The 15,422-nt window shown below is 47.2% G+C and overlaps 1 protein-coding gene across 1 annotated transcript in view; it reads left to right on the top strand.

Moving 5' to 3' along the window:
- LOC135815088 (uncharacterized) overlaps nucleotides 1–15,422 on the top strand; it is a 39,708-nt gene that overhangs the window by 9,728 nt on the left and 14,558 nt on the right. The window contains exons 11-24 of the mRNA XM_065328328.1: nucleotides 5,790–5,829; nucleotides 6,288–6,423; nucleotides 6,820–6,921; nucleotides 7,356–7,399; nucleotides 8,054–8,227; nucleotides 9,841–9,913; nucleotides 10,125–10,307; nucleotides 11,240–11,378; nucleotides 11,617–11,723; nucleotides 12,689–12,836; nucleotides 13,406–13,490; nucleotides 14,091–14,162; nucleotides 14,442–14,534; nucleotides 15,305–15,371. Of these exons, the coding sequence (XP_065184400.1) occupies nucleotides 5,790–5,829; nucleotides 6,288–6,423; nucleotides 6,820–6,921; nucleotides 7,356–7,399; nucleotides 8,054–8,227; nucleotides 9,841–9,913; nucleotides 10,125–10,307; nucleotides 11,240–11,378; nucleotides 11,617–11,723; nucleotides 12,689–12,836; nucleotides 13,406–13,490; nucleotides 14,091–14,162; nucleotides 14,442–14,534; nucleotides 15,305–15,371 (1,463 nt within the window). The remainder of the gene's footprint in view (nucleotides 1–5,789; nucleotides 5,830–6,287; nucleotides 6,424–6,819; nucleotides 6,922–7,355; nucleotides 7,400–8,053; nucleotides 8,228–9,840; nucleotides 9,914–10,124; nucleotides 10,308–11,239; nucleotides 11,379–11,616; nucleotides 11,724–12,688; nucleotides 12,837–13,405; nucleotides 13,491–14,090; nucleotides 14,163–14,441; nucleotides 14,535–15,304; nucleotides 15,372–15,422) is intronic.

Below are 15,422 nucleotides of genomic sequence, written 5' to 3'. Positions count from 1 at the left end.
GTATGCCTTCACAACCTCTATGCTGTGCTGCGACGGCAGAACTTCACATCACGTGACATGGTTCAAAAGGTTATGCTGGCAAATAGTGCAAAGTGACCACAAGAGAGTTGTACCCAAAGCTGGGCTGTGTACAACCCTGTATCTATCATGCACAGAGTGCAGATATTGCCAAATAATGTGTACAGGTTCATCACGTGATGTGAAGTTCTGCCGTCGCAGACCCCATAGCTGGAGTTGCACACTCTTGGCGGTTATGTACTCTTGATACCACTGAGATATGAAGGGTTGAAGATAGGCAATTGCATAAGACCACAACAATACAATTTATGGCACCAACAGCATCTCCAGAATATATCCAGTGGATATAGTTGTGAAACATCAGAGTTTTTTTTTCAAGCACACAGAACTCACTGAGACCAACAGCCATCTTAGGATCGAAACATTACAGATCCCTTTTGGAATAGTCCAGAATGCGGCAATTGTGATCACAATCACCGTAGCAACCCGATAGTAACAGCTTCAGTTTGCTATGAAATGAACTGATAGTGACAAACAGAATACCAGCAGGCAACTGCGGGTGGTAACGGCTATAAAACACATTCTTCTGGCACTCATCTATGTGTTGGTTAGGAACAAAGTACGGTAGTGTCGCGTATGAAAGCATGACCTGCATAGAAGCATGACTCGAATAGAAGCGGATTTTGGGAAGCACGCCGTGACACAGAAGCACGATTTGAATAGAAGCCGCTCTCTGCAAAATACACGTGCAAGTACTTGCACGGTACATGCGTGGCAGTATGTATTGCACAGTGTAGACTGATTATGTTGACGTAGAAGCATGTTTTGAATAAAAGCTTAACTTGAAGAAAAGCACGGTTTGAACCCCAGCTTATACGGCCGTAAATACCTGCTTTTATACGCGACATTACGGGTAGGCAAAATATTAAAAAAATGCCGCTAGTAGTATTACACACATAGCACTGGTCCCCATGGCCATGTGTACAGGTATGTACCTAACATTGTAGAGTTTCTTTATTGCAAGGTACATGTAGCACCAACATATAAAACACATAAAATAACAGAGCACTTTCACGCCTTCAGCCACTCACCAAGGGTGAACTCCGCAGCAACATGTGAACGTCACAACGTGGAGGGTAAGCACACACCAGCTAGCATGTACGCAAAATGACAGCGGAATTCCCGCGCACGACACACATGCACACATTCGTGCCACTTGGAATAGGGATTCCTATAGGGATTCCAAGTTGGCAAGCAGTTACTCTACTGGTAACTGGTTTCCACCAGACGAAAGTGAAAACTTGGACTCTGAAGCGTTCCGCAACAAAACCAACTTGCGGAAGTGCAGCTGCGATTTAAGAGCAAGGCGCTTGTCCGCGACTCGCGGCAGTTTGGACAGCTGCTCCTGCGCTACCTCCTTTGACATCCAGAGTCCGTCTACACCCGTGATCTCTGCTGTGAGCGTCTCTTTCTTCTTTTGCTGTTGTTCTTGCTTGCTCCATGCGGTAGTCCTGAATCGCCTGCTAGCGAGCCTTAAAATCCTCACGGAACTTAGGTGCTGCTCGTCTGGCTGCAGCTATTGTATCTCTCTCATCGGAGGATTTATCCCGTAGCAATTGTGCCGTTCGATTACCCCCCCCCCCCCCCCCAGTAGGCCTTCAAGAGCAACCGTGTCAAAGTTTGGCTTTTCTTGGAGGTGTCTGTCGAGCTTACCAAAATCAATTTCTGAAATGGCGTTAGCGTTTCGGACAGATGCTGTTTGCGCAAGTAGCTGATTGGAAGCTTGATGAAAACAACCACGCGGAGGGTGGTCACTGAGCAGTCGCGATGAGTAAATGGCAAAATCAGCGAAGAGAAGAAGACAATTGCTGCTCTGGAAAAGGGCAGTACAGCGCCTTCCTCCATCTCGGCCACCAGCTCTTTGTAAATAGCGCTCATGTCGAATATCGTCTTGGCCTTGTCCTCCAGAGCTACCCACAGGGGAGCGATAACGAGCTTGCAAAGCAAGCCAAGGGCACGGCAGGCCGCTACCAGCTCCGGGGCAGACAGTCCGGCTTGGACTGCCTTGAACAGGCGATTCGTGTCCCCGTGGACATCAGACAGAAACCGTTGAATTAGTTCCTGCAGAAATGCAACGCCAGCTCCATTAAAAAACAGGACATGAGCCAGAGCGCGCTAAAACATGACCACAGCTTTTTTTGAAAAAGTCGAGATAATCGCGATTTGAATTCCGCGGCAAAAAAATACGAAGTGCAGTGCAACGCGAGTCGCTGTTGTTCTTCTCCTCGGTCGACTGGATCATGGACTGTTCCGAATGCATTTCTTTGTTGCAAGTAAGTTTATTTGTTAGAGTTTGTATTCCATGTTGCGCTGAGTTGCCTAAAACTGATCGTCATCGATGTATCGACGGAATAGCCTAGTAGTAGTAATGTACTGTGGAGCAGAAGAAGACGACATCATCGCACTCCATGCGCAGGATAAAATATTTTAAGGATTCGGGTAGGAAACAGAAGGAAGACGATGATGGCTACCGCGACGAGTCATTTGAGGGCGACACTTTCATCGAGCGTAAAATAATTGATGCTGGTAGTCCCACGATCTGCAGTGACGAAGAATTCTACTCTGATGACACCCTGGCAAGCGATTGGCATCGACACTGACTTGGGAGGTGAGTCGGCCGATGTTTTGGCCAGAATGGACATCGCTGCACATATCCGGGGCAATGCCAGTATTGGTTGCAAGTGCAAAAACAATCAATGGACTCTGCTGCTCCCTCAACTTGCTCAAGTCGATAATTTGAGTACCCTTATGTGGAACATCGCTAGCACGAGCAGTACTGTAGACAGCGAAAACAGTACTCTCTGGCGAGCGGAGAAAACCGTGTGCAGATGGGCTTTGGTGTGGGGAATATGAGTGCGACGTCGAGTATGTTGAGGAAGACTGTATGCAGCAGTGTATACTGTATATCTGAAAGTACAAGTGGAGTGTGATGGAGAGGACGTGGAGTGCCAACTTCTTCGGCCATCTACAGACGTTGACCGTGTTTTCGCTGGCGGTTCTCCAGTGGTGATCCAAACGAGGTATTTCGGACACCCAGCTCAGCTGCCTATAGAAATTTTGGATGTGGCCGAGTACCTGTCAGCTCATGCTATAAGTTAAGACCCTGGACAGAGGAACTGACCTGGAAAGGATGAACCAAGGGACATATCAACTGTGTGCAAAAATGACAATCCCATTGCTGTACATAGAATTTCACCATTTCAACAGTGCTGCATATAATCCCATTGTAGCAACACTTAGACATGTCCGATCAATCCAAAACTTTCAGACAGTGAACATCAGGTGTGTTTGATCATTTTTGAACAAAAAACTGAAAATCGAATTTTTGGTCTGTGGTCATATTTTAGCGTGCTCTGGCTCACATAATTCCGATTTCCACGGTACTCACAGAGTGGAGCTTTGATGCCTGTACCACGCAGAAATGCTCGGATATCGGCAATGCATCCGGCAGCCTCGACTCCATGCTCCTCGACGGCTTTTTGTGGCACTATAGATGAGGCGGTTGGTGGAGCCGTGGGAGATCTCCCAGACACCCGGTAGCTGTGCAGCTCCCACCTTTGTCTTATCAAAGTGTATTCCTTCCCGTTTCTTCAAAATTGTGCCTGCTTGGTCCGCCAGCCCAACAATGTAGTGGAGGCCACAGAAGAAAATGAAAAATCACCGCCCGTAAATGGTTCTATTGTAGCCTGTACAGTAGCCATATCGACGATCCTCTCGCCCGCCTGATCTTGAACACACGATCGGAATTTGATATGATGCAGTAGTTGCAGATCGACGAACTTTGTAGTAATCCCTTAGCAGAGCACAAACTTCGTCAAACGATTTGTCCGCAGGGCTGGTTGGGAGGCAGAGACTCTTGTACTATGTACAGTACACATGAGTGCCTATCTAACAAGAGTACATAATATAACAATGTTCATACTAGAAAGTTCCTTCTGCTGAGCCTCAGAGAGATCATCCCAGTCACTGTGTACACAGGGCAACACTTCTTTCCTGTAGTCTTCCACCAGACCATTGAACGTCTTCTGCACAATACTCCGGTCACTCATTGTATTCTTGATGTTCGCGATAATTTGATCGCCAGCACTAACCTTGCCTTCTGTAGCTGACATCTTTGAAACATCATCCAAGACTGTTTTAAGCACTTCTAGAGTGTGACTGGCAGTCCCACGCTGCATCTCCACCATGCCCGAGCTGTACACCCGCTGTATGTTGATGGAGATCTGGTGGGCTCTGTATTTGTTGCCGTGCTTGCTTGTACCGTCGCTATGCAGAGTCATATCTTCCTCTTCAGCTAGTTCATCGGCAAGCTGAAGGCTGGCCAAGCCTTTCAGCTCCACGTGCATTTGTGAGTTCAATCCATGCGATGGCAGACGATACGCTTTCTTGCCCACTAGAGCCAGCAGGCGTTGTATGACCTTCCGTACATTAAAGATACCAACATTGCATGCCAGTACCTCCAAGCAGCACTGGTGTACCTCTGGCAAGTACTTGCTGTCAGATATTGTAGGAATTACTTCACCGCTGCATGACTCTGCTGAGAAATCATCAACTTGCAACCGCAGGGCAACATTCTCGGGTTCTGCAGAAAACAAACAACTGCGCAACGCGCGCTGCCTCCTCCTGCAGCCCATCCACAGCACCTTTCATGGTTTCCTGCTTCGTCTTAAGCTGGTTCTCCCGTTGATGGTGGTTATTCAGAGGTTTTTGATACTACTCCTTGCTCCCCTGCACATCAGTATCTGCTTGCTATTCCGCCTCATCAGGCTTCTCACTTTGGCATCGCAATGCTTTGCATGTGTTGCGGAGGTTTGCCCTGTACCATTCAAGCTGGTGACCTTTCTTTTCTATCTTTTCGACAGCTCTCCTACTTCTGCAGCAAGGGTGACACTCACTGCAGAGTCAGCCAGGTCACTGCGCTGGCTCGGAGCTGATGAGCTGCTTACAGCTACAAAGACTGGTCTCAGTGGCTGTGCCGATGGTGATGAGGGTGGCGGTGAAGAAACATCACCTTCATCCGCGCTGGTGAAGCCTGACTTTAAACTGAAGGGCGCACTTAATAAATCCAAGAAAGCCTCCGGGCTGCGTGTCTTGGACTTCTGCAGTTTGACTCGTGCATCCTCCAATCGTTGGAGCCAGCCGCGCAAAGCTTTAGGAGAAAAGGTACGTCCTTCCCCGGAAAATTTTCCAGCAGCGAGTGCAGAATCTCATCTGAAAATTATTCTGTCTGTTGCAAGTACATAAGTTCCAGCAACAATCCGTTTTTAAACACTTTGTCTCTGTCAATAGCAGAAGATGTGCCACGCTTTGTCTTCTGGATCCACAAATTAGCTACTTGTTCCAGCAATAATTTCTTGGGGAGTTCAGCACGCTTTGAGAATTCGCCCAGGTAGGGATCTTCTTTCTCCTCCGCCTCAGGTGTATCCTTCTCCTCACTACTTGCGTCCATCATTTCTCCTTGCGTAGCCATGTTTCTTTGCAGGACAGTTTTCAGAAGTGTCGAATCGCTCCACCAAGGTTGCAGTAACGTCTGTCTGTGAAAGGCTACCAAGAGATGTGTCCCATGCATGGTGAGCTGTGTGTGAACTGTCGGAATTCTGTGGCCAGGGACGACATAGCAAACATTGAAAAAGGCGACATAGGAAGTGAGCATGTGCCACACAAGCATTCTAAGTCATGCGAGCGTTCTGCTTTTGCTTGTCTGTGTGCAGTGTCAACACGGATGACATGTATCTTACGCAGAACCCCGAGGTAAGCTTTAATGCCATGCTGTATGTCGAGAGGCCATAATTCCTTACATATCATGTTACTACTGGGAGATTACCCTGCTTGTCTCTATGCCTTCATATCCCTATTCCTTTGTCTTGTCCGCTGTGGTTGACTAACACGCACACTTTCATATTGGCCAGTGTCCTCACTGTGCGTTGCAATAAATAGGCAGTGGCCCAGATCCCCACTGCATGGTGGTTTGTGAGTGGAAGTAGCCCATGTCTGCAAGAAGCAGAGGAAAGTATGTAAGGAGTTTGCTGAGTTCTATCTTGCTGTGGGGTGTACTGAAGCTCTTGCTCTGGTCCGGTCCGCTGCAATGTGATGTGTGTGTGTGTGTGTGTGTGTGATGTGTGTGTGTGTGATGTGTGTGTGTGTGTGTGTGTGTGTGTGTGTGTGTGTGTGTGTGTGTGTGTGTGCCTGTGCCTGTGCCTGTGTGCTAGGTACCAATTCGACTTGTACTGCACAGTGCTGACTCGGCTGTTCGACTCGTTTCTCCGGAGAGTGGCGACATTCTGACAGCGGCCCTACTGGCCCCGGAGACCACCATAGTGGCGTCGGTGTACGAAGCTCAGCAAGGTAAACTGCAGGACATGCTGCCATCACACTAATCTGTATGCGGAGTTCATCATGGATGGTCAGATTCTCATGGTGTGCTGGACTTTACCTAAAAGTCTAGCCATTCCAAACCCCGACCACCATCCCCTCCTGGAATGATTACTTTTATAGCCTATTCTGGCTCTGAACTTTACACCAGAAATAATTGGTCAACTGCCCTCGGCCAATCAGAGTTCGGCAAGTGTTTGGGTGATAAGAAAATGAAGAAGGTTTCTGAAGAACATATCCGGTCATTGGCGGTCAATCGCCGGTCACACAACAGCAATCCAAGGAGAAGCAAGCCGGAAATTTTATGTAGTGAAGCATTCAGCATTTTGGAACTTCCCTACCCTGTTGTTGTCGTTTCCTTTTGGACAGAGAGATTGTATGTACTAACTGGTGGTGGAACAGTGGAGCGATTCGACACTTCTGAAAACTGTCCTGCAAAGAAACTGCTACCCTGGCCAAGCGACGAGATCTGTAAGTAACTCCCGGCTGCTCCTAGTCCTTTCAAAGTGTTGCTACTGTGGAATGTGTGTGTGAAGAGTTTAGGCTCAGAATTCTCATTTTCAGCCCTTTCACACAGGATCACACACTGTTGCTATGAATCAACTAACGGCTATGTATTATGATGTGTGCTACCTTATTCAGTAAATGGAGAGGGGGGGGGGGGGGGAGGGGCATGGTATTAACATTAGTTCATACCATGCATGTTCTTGGCTTGACTCGGCATATTTTGAACCCAGGCTATAGTACACTACTTACTAACTACTAGTAAGTTTGTCTTTGGACATCGAAGGCAAGTGAAGTTTCGGCAGTTACCTCAACTGCTCATCTTGGTGCTGTATCATATCTTGAAGCAAGTAATGCGTTCTTCTCTCTCTTCCTCTCCCTTTCTCTTTGTCGATCTGAAGCTGGCATCACCGCGCTGTGTCTCTATGAGTTTGTCATGGACAAGGCAAGTGATGGTGGCGACATAGAATAAATGCACATCATACAATGCAGATCAACTTTTCACCACAGGATACGTGTACTAGTAGGCATGTAGTCGTTGAATATACATTACTAGCAGAAGAAGTCGGGCGAGAGGAGGGCTGTACAATCTCTTCAATTAGCATTACGTTTTGGTATGTTTCTTGCCTCCTCTCATGCTGGCTGGTACAGTCAGAACTCGCTTATCCGGATCCCTCGCCATCTGGAAGAAAATCGTTGATTATCGATTTACCGCACATGCCATGCATACACACATATGTGTGTTCGATTATCCGGTTCTCTCGCCTATCCGGATATTTTTGTTGAAAACGGATGTGCGCGGTTATGCGAGGTCTGACTGTATGTCAGTTTGTCTCAGAAAGCTGCTTCCAACTCCTTTGAGCTTCAATAATGGTGGAGAAGACTTCCTCACTGTAGGTATTGATGAATGTATCTTGGCAACTATCCCATATCAAAAACAGACCCAGCAGCTAATGCCCAACATTAACACAGATTGCAGCTAATGGGCTATCGGCCGCTCGGGCGAGTCTGATCAACTTACACCCATGGTTGTGGAAAGGTCAATCTGACTGGCCCTAACGAGTTGTGACATGTATTTAATCTCTTGTCGTGTTAACAGGAAGCTGTGCTGGAGGCGACGGCCAACGACCGCTGGTTTTCTGTTGCTCTGGATGCCGGCCACGCTGGCCATCGAGGCAGTATGGAGAACACGCTCTTACTCGCTGGCAACAACCAGGGCAAGCTGCTCGTGATTGATCAGCGGAAGAAGACGCGGGTAGCATTCAGCGTGAAGGTTAGTCAATTATGCCGCACATCGTTAAAACTATTTCTCAAAATTAGTGTTGAAACGAGCGTATCTATAACAAACGAGCGATCTTAAAAAAATTACGAGCAAGCTATCGAGCGATCTAACGAGTTTCATTGATGTGGCAAATATGATTATTTTTTTGAATTATTTTTTTTCTAAGTTCGATTTTTTTTAAAAAAATTACGAGCAAGCTATCGAGCGATCTAACGAGTTTCATTGATGTGGCAAATATGATTATTTTTTTGAATTATTTTTTTTCTAAGTTCGATTTTTTTTCAGCTGGTTCAAAGGGTTTGCTGCTGCTTCACTTCGGACTGCTGTTTGGTGTCGAGATGTCTTTTCAGCGCCGTCGTGGATTAGCCTTTGTAATAATAGACCGTTTTGCAAAGATTGCAAGTAGCCCTGGTCTTCGCTGCATCGCGGGAGAAAACTTCCAAACGACTGAGCGTAACTTTCACTCGAATGGAGAGGTGACTGAACAATATCCTGCGACAGGTCAGCAGATGCGGAACAAGACATCAGTAGAGTCTACCAAAGCTGCAACGACAACTGAAACAACTCAAGTGTCGTGCAGGCATACAGTCACCTGTAACTGCGAGTGATTTTCACTTTGCGCGGGACTGGACTCTCGATCGACCAGGGAGTCGTAAAATATTTTTACGACTCCCCGGTCGACATGTACTGCCATGTGTACGGAGTACGGTGTACGGTGGTCGTTAGTGCAAACGAGCTGGCCGCACAAACGAGCCGAGTTTCTGGCGAGCGAGCTAACGAGTATCCGGTGAGATCGTTTCAACACTACTCAAAATGCGAAGACTCCACTGTAGCCATCCACTATATCCATACATCTTCACAACACTCTCCAAACGGTCTCTGGGCTACACCAATCACTAAAAGAAAAAGAGATATTAAAATCATCCCTGAAGATGGGCCTTGCCCGAAAATTCGAATAATTTTAATATATCTTTTTCTTTTAGTGATTGGTGTAGCCCAGAGACCGTTTGGAGAGTGTTGTGAAGATGTATGGATATCGTTAAAACTAGTTACTGCATTTTCTCGCTGATGCATGTTGTTCTTTTGAAGTAGCATAGCCAAACTGTACCCACTTGTAGATTCATCACTGAGCGGTCGAAATCACGGTGCACGCTGCCTGCTGCCCTCCATCCTTTCTGCACGCCGTGTGCCCATTTTCTCTTGCTATGGTGTTGTCTCGGGTGTGTGGTGGACAGGGCAGTTTTGCGCTTAGCAGAATACAGTTGAATACCACACGCAATTTTTGGGGAAGTTAGATGCCTGGTGCTCCTAAAACACCACATGTTCTAGGACGTTCGCAGCCCAAGTTCAGACTCCACACCACACTACCAAATAAACTACAGCATGATTACGGTTTAATAGCAAAACAGGAAGCAGGAACAGGATGAAGAACTGAAAATAATGGTGGGCAAGAAGACGATGCGGGAACGACTGATCTCTCTCAGCTAGGAAGGTTCATCAAAGGAAAGGCATCAACTCCAGTGCATGTGCATGCATCGATTCCAGTGCATGTGCATGCAGCAACTCCAGTGCATGTATTGGATGCTTTCTTCTTGCTTTCTCAGGGTCACTCGGCTGCGGTTCATCACTTCGCTTGCTCTCCGAAGCTGGACCGCCTTGCGTCAGGGTCACGTGAAGGTAGGACAGTGCATACCTCTACTTGTACTGCAATGCAGCTACCACGGCTGCCTGTTGCTTTTTACAGCGAGCCAATTTAGTTTTGAGTCAGTTTGAGGGCATGGCTGCGTTCATCCAGGTGCAATCCCTAGCCATATGCTCATTGACGTGTTTCTTGACGCTTTTCCTGGCAGACTTTCTTGACTGGCATTGTTCAACTCTGTTTGTACAGATCGATCTGTCTGCATCTGGCGAGTATTTCCCTATTGCCAAGATTTGCTAAGCCTGCTGCAGCGCATCCCTCTTGTGCATCCTCCGGCGCATTTAGCTATTTGTCAGCTATGCCTCTGTGTTGTGTGTAACAATGATCGCACAAGCGACTACTCTCTGACGATGTTTGACTTGATGTCTGACAGTAAGTGTTGTCGTTGTGTGTACAGTCATAGTGAAGTAGGCTTCTCCTCCTGGCCCCGGTCACTCAACAACGCACCATTCAGTTAGCTTCCATACTAGTATTCACTTCTCAATAATAAACGGCGAGGGCACAGGAGGAGAAAGACGAAAAGACTAGACAGAAAACGACGACGGGAAAGACTCCCGGGAAAAGACTCCAAGAAAACAACAAGAACAAGCAGTAATATTGCGACGACAAATCGGGACAACCAATCAGGGACTAATACGTACAGAACGCATGACCAAGACCAAGACAACCAGACCACGGACGAATCACACACGACTCTCATTCCCAGACCAAACTAGCACTGCGCATGTACAGCATTCACTTGACAGTCACTCTCACACAGACGGAAGCACATCCTCACACTCTGACAACGCGTACTCTTGCATGCACCACATACCATAAACGTCACACATCACACCATACTCGCGCGTACACCTAGACCATATATGACATCAGACACTGGACTCCACCAGACAAGAACCAAATACAACAACATGCGTAAATCAATACGAGACGAAATCCGTAACAATAGCGTTGTGTGTGTGTGTGTGTGTGTGTGTGTGTGTGTGTGTGTGTGTGTGTGTGTGCGTGTGTGTGTGCTTGCGTGTGTGCGTGCGCATCCATGTCTGCAAGTGTCTGTTTGTTGTCGTTGTTGTTGCTGCTGCTGCTGCTTTTGATGCTTCGTGTTTGTGCATAAAACGATATGTGGGGAGGGGTGGTGTTCGAGTCAGTGAGCTCTTAGCGGGGAGTTGTGACATGATCCCGACATTGATTGATGCTGTGACATAATCCCTGCATTGATTGATGCTGATCGAAGGGAAAGTTCTGTAAGCTAAATACTATGGTTTGAATTGACCAGTTTGACTGTTATATTTGTAATGTCTCAGAGCGCTATGACCATTCTCCGGATGTGGACCATGCCGATGGTATCATCAGCATCAGCGCTCTGGACAGTCTTGGGCTGGTGGCTACGGCCAGTACTGGTGGAGATGTTCGCGTCTGGACAGCTGGCAATGAACTAGTCAGGTGAGAGCACTGCTGCTCTATTGTCGAATGCTGACAGGTTGTTGTGCATGTCTGCCAGTTCCTGGTGCCTTTTTTGCCTGACGAAATTGGGCTGGTATATGTCTGTACGCGTACTTGGGGCTGCATGTCATTCTCTGCCTTAAGATATAATTCACAGAATGAGTTTGCATGTACGTGGTCTAGTAGTTCGTCAGCATTTTCCTGTCCATATTGCTATGCTGCTCTTGTACCCGTGCAGAGCTATCCATCTGAATGCCGTGCCTGAATCGCTGGCATTCTGTAGCTACCAGGGTGACCTTGTAGTTGGCATTCAAGGTCATCTCTACAAGATCGGCAGTTCTACTTGTAAGTACTGTCGTGGACGTGGAAATCCAGTCGATTGACCGGGGCCGGCGCCCTCAGCGCGTTCAGAACGCTGCGTGCAGTGCACAGTCATGTTGATCCGATGCGACCAGCGCGCTGCAGCGCATGACTGCATGTAGTGTATCGCTCCATGGCTGCATGGCCATCGCCCTGGGGCCGCTAGGCGTGCGACCGGATTTCCATGTCCACGACAGTATGATGAATTTGGTGATCGTGATTCATGGCACTTTGATCTGATCAGCATGAATTATAGTGTTGTACAGTTGTGTATGCAGGGGAGTAGCTTGTGTACTGGGCAAATAAGTACAGCTGTATCATCTTGTTGCGATCTTACGGACTCACAAACTACATGACTCGTTCAATTCACGACTATTTCCAAGTGTCCGGAAACGGAGACAAACATCGAGTGAAGACTAGAATTGCAAGATTGCAAGCAGCATGGCCGTGAGAAAGAGTGTACGGTAGTGCAGTATCCTAATATGGAGCAGGATACCGCATGTATTCATATTGTTTTCGACGTCGACAGCATGCTACAAGGCGAGGACGCTCAGTGCTCCTGACTACAATCATAACCCGGTTTGCAGAGTCCCGGTCTTGCCACCATTTGAACCGTATGGGGAAAACCCCCTGGCAAGACCGGGACTCTGCCAACCGGGTTATGATTGTAGTCAGGAGCACTGAGCGTCCTCGCCTTGTAACATGCTGTTGAAGTCGAAAACATGTTAAACCTATCAAGCAAGGCTTCTATTTATATACCATGTATTCATATTGTAGGAATAGTGGGTGTGTAGGAAAGAGCTATGCAATCAAAACACCGTAAACACTTTGCATGCGTGCACATGCATCTTCTACCCAGATAAAATCTGCTACTCTTGTATGTGAGTCTTGTCCGTTGCATCCTGCATTTCAATACTGTTCTCTGCTTGTCCTGTGCTTACCGACTGCAGACTTGCCACAGGAGATGCTGAAGATGACACTGGCCGTGAGCATGGCCGTCAGTGGTGTGGAGTATGCACGGCCCATGGCCCCGTCGGTCGGCAGCATGGAGGAGTGCGATCGCCGTCGTCTTGTTGGCATAGCATCGTCAGCGCAGCGGTAAGACATTGTTGCTGCGCCGTTGAGGCTTCACCTGGCTGCTGCAATTATGATATGACTGACAAGTATAGTCTTGCTAGTGGTTGGTAGATGTATTGTTTGTGATCGGTTGACAGCATGGTACAAGGCGGAGGACGCATTGCCTTGAAAACAGTGCTCCTGACTACATGTACAACCATCATCGGTTGGCAGACATACACCAGGTATTGTTTGTGTGTAAGTTCAAGTAGGCGGTATTGTCCTCCGCAGCTGCTGTGATATTGCTCATTGTGTTGTTATAATACTAGTACCACGACTACAGTGCTACATGTACTCGTACATGTTTACCGGTATGCTGTGTGGCAACACGGTCAGAGAAGACCTGCCGTTTTGTGTTAGGTGCAGAAAGCCTCGCCACTGTTACTCAGCAGAAGCTGTGACAAGTTCTCCTGCTCTACGTGTACTAGTATTTGTTTTCACTGGGCTGATCCGTTCAAGCTGAGGCAAGTGGATGCCGAACAGTACTAGATCAGTTTGTTCACCGTCGGTGTCACTGTCATTGTTGCTGTTGCTTTCCGACCCACCTGTAGATACACCCCTGGAGATGTTAACGATGAGACCGCATCGCAGGAGGACACCGAAGAGTGGAGAGAAGAGCAGCTGCTGAAGCGACAGGTAATGGAAATGGGAATGCATCCTACAGCAGTGCGAACAGAGTTGCTTCCATGCATCGGCTTCCAGTCAGTGAAATGCTTTGCAGTGGTTTACGTGGCTCATAGCAGCTGTCCATTGCGCACACTCGACTGCAACGTATTACGGTTCTGTCATGTATTTCAAGTGCATAGGCATGTGAACCTGCATGGGAGTTACGTACAGACTTCTCGAGTGGACTCTCTAACTGGGATTTGTGTGCGCGAACTCCCTGGGATTTCGGAGAAGAAAAGACTCGCGATGCAATACACCATACTTTTTGTTCCCATCAGATGTCGTCCAGCCTTGTTAGAATCTGATCTACTGACCTGTGGTGCTAGGATGCAGCGAATGAGATTTCTGGTCTTTTTCTTTTGTCCACTTTGGTAATGGGGCTGATCAACTCACCTCCCATCGCTTTAGGAGCTGCATCTGCGCCTTGATCCTTGAGGGTGGTGGCATTCCTGCCGATGCGGAAAACTCACTATAAGTGTCACATGAACCGTGAATTTTTGTGGTGCCTCCTGCACTGGTATTATAGCTGATACTGGTATCTGTTTTCCGTGTATTATTTGTCCTGAGCAGATGGAGGCAGAGCTGTACGAGCGTGACCTTGAGCTGGAGCAGTTACGGGATGGGACATTTGTCTATGAGCGAGTAAGCGATGAATACTTGTGAAGGTTGTGATGGGCAAGCTAACTCGCCCTCACCGGGTATTTTGTACACCCATTGTCTCTATGAAGGCATGCCTTGTCGCTCTATTGCAAGCAGATGAAGAGCCCTGGTAAACTAGTCTTTGTGATCATGTCTACCAGTAGTACCTGCGGCTACATGTTTTGCGGGTGCTTTGTCATAACAAACATGCGTGACAAGGTGTGTCGTCTGCTCTCACTATCTTTGCCGTCTTCTCTCTCTGCTGTTTGTGTTTGATCATAGGAAAGAATAAAGCTGACTGCAAAGCAGAAGAAGGCGGCATGGAAGGCTTACTACAACCAAACCAATAACGTATTCTCTCGGCCGAACGCAGTGGTATGTTCCCACCGCTTGTTTCTCTCTGTGTTATTTACACCATGCAATGAATGGAAAATGAAGGCTGGGGCAAAAGGATCCATGGTCTGTACTTTGTGATGAATGTGCACCACGTTGTTCAGGACCGGAGCAGTGTTTGCATACTGTCCAGCAGCGTTATGCAGTCATGTTTCCTTTCTAACACGGCTATTCCAGTACTAGCAAGGTCTGGATGGGACAGTATCCTGTCTGGACTCAATTACAGTGAAATCTGCACTAACTTATGAAGAACCCAGGATATATCATACTATGGGCTATAAAGTACTGTTTTCGATGAAACTGAATTGTGTTATACCCATCATTTGACTTTGGACGTACAATGCCTCTGTTATATAGTACAGATTGTTGTGTCCCATTGAGGTATATTAGATTGTTGTGTCCCATTGAGGTATATTAGATTGTTGTGTCCCATTGAGGTATATTAGATTGTTGTGTCCCATTGAGGTATATTAGATTGTTGTGTCCCATTGAGGTATATTAGATTGTTGTGTCCCATTGAGGTATATTAGATTGTTGTGTCCCATTGAGGTATATTAGATTGTTGTGTCCCATTGAGGTATATTAGATTGTTGTGTCCCATTGAGGTATATTAGATTGTTGTGTCCCATTGAGGTATATTAGATTGTTGTATCCCATTGAGGTATATTCAAGTTTCACTGTATGCCTACGTCCCTCAATGTGTTGAAAGCGAACATGGTTACTTTTCTTTGGGCTGCTTCTCCTATTGATAGATATCGTCGGTGGACACGTTTGACTTTGATGGCTCTTCAAAGAAGTTCTTCTCGACTGAATTACCAGGTATGATCTTTGGTTTTTACTGGATTTTGCTGTTTCATTCCTGTACCATAC

Source organism: Sycon ciliatum, chromosome 4 (assembly GCF_964019385.1).
Source record: "Sycon ciliatum chromosome 4, ocSycCili1.1, whole genome shotgun sequence".
Classification (NCBI taxonomy): Eukaryota; Metazoa; Porifera; class Calcarea; order Leucosolenida; family Sycettidae; genus Sycon; species Sycon ciliatum.
The sequence above is the reverse complement of the archived record's forward strand: the minus strand, read 5'-3'. Positions and strand labels throughout refer to the sequence as shown.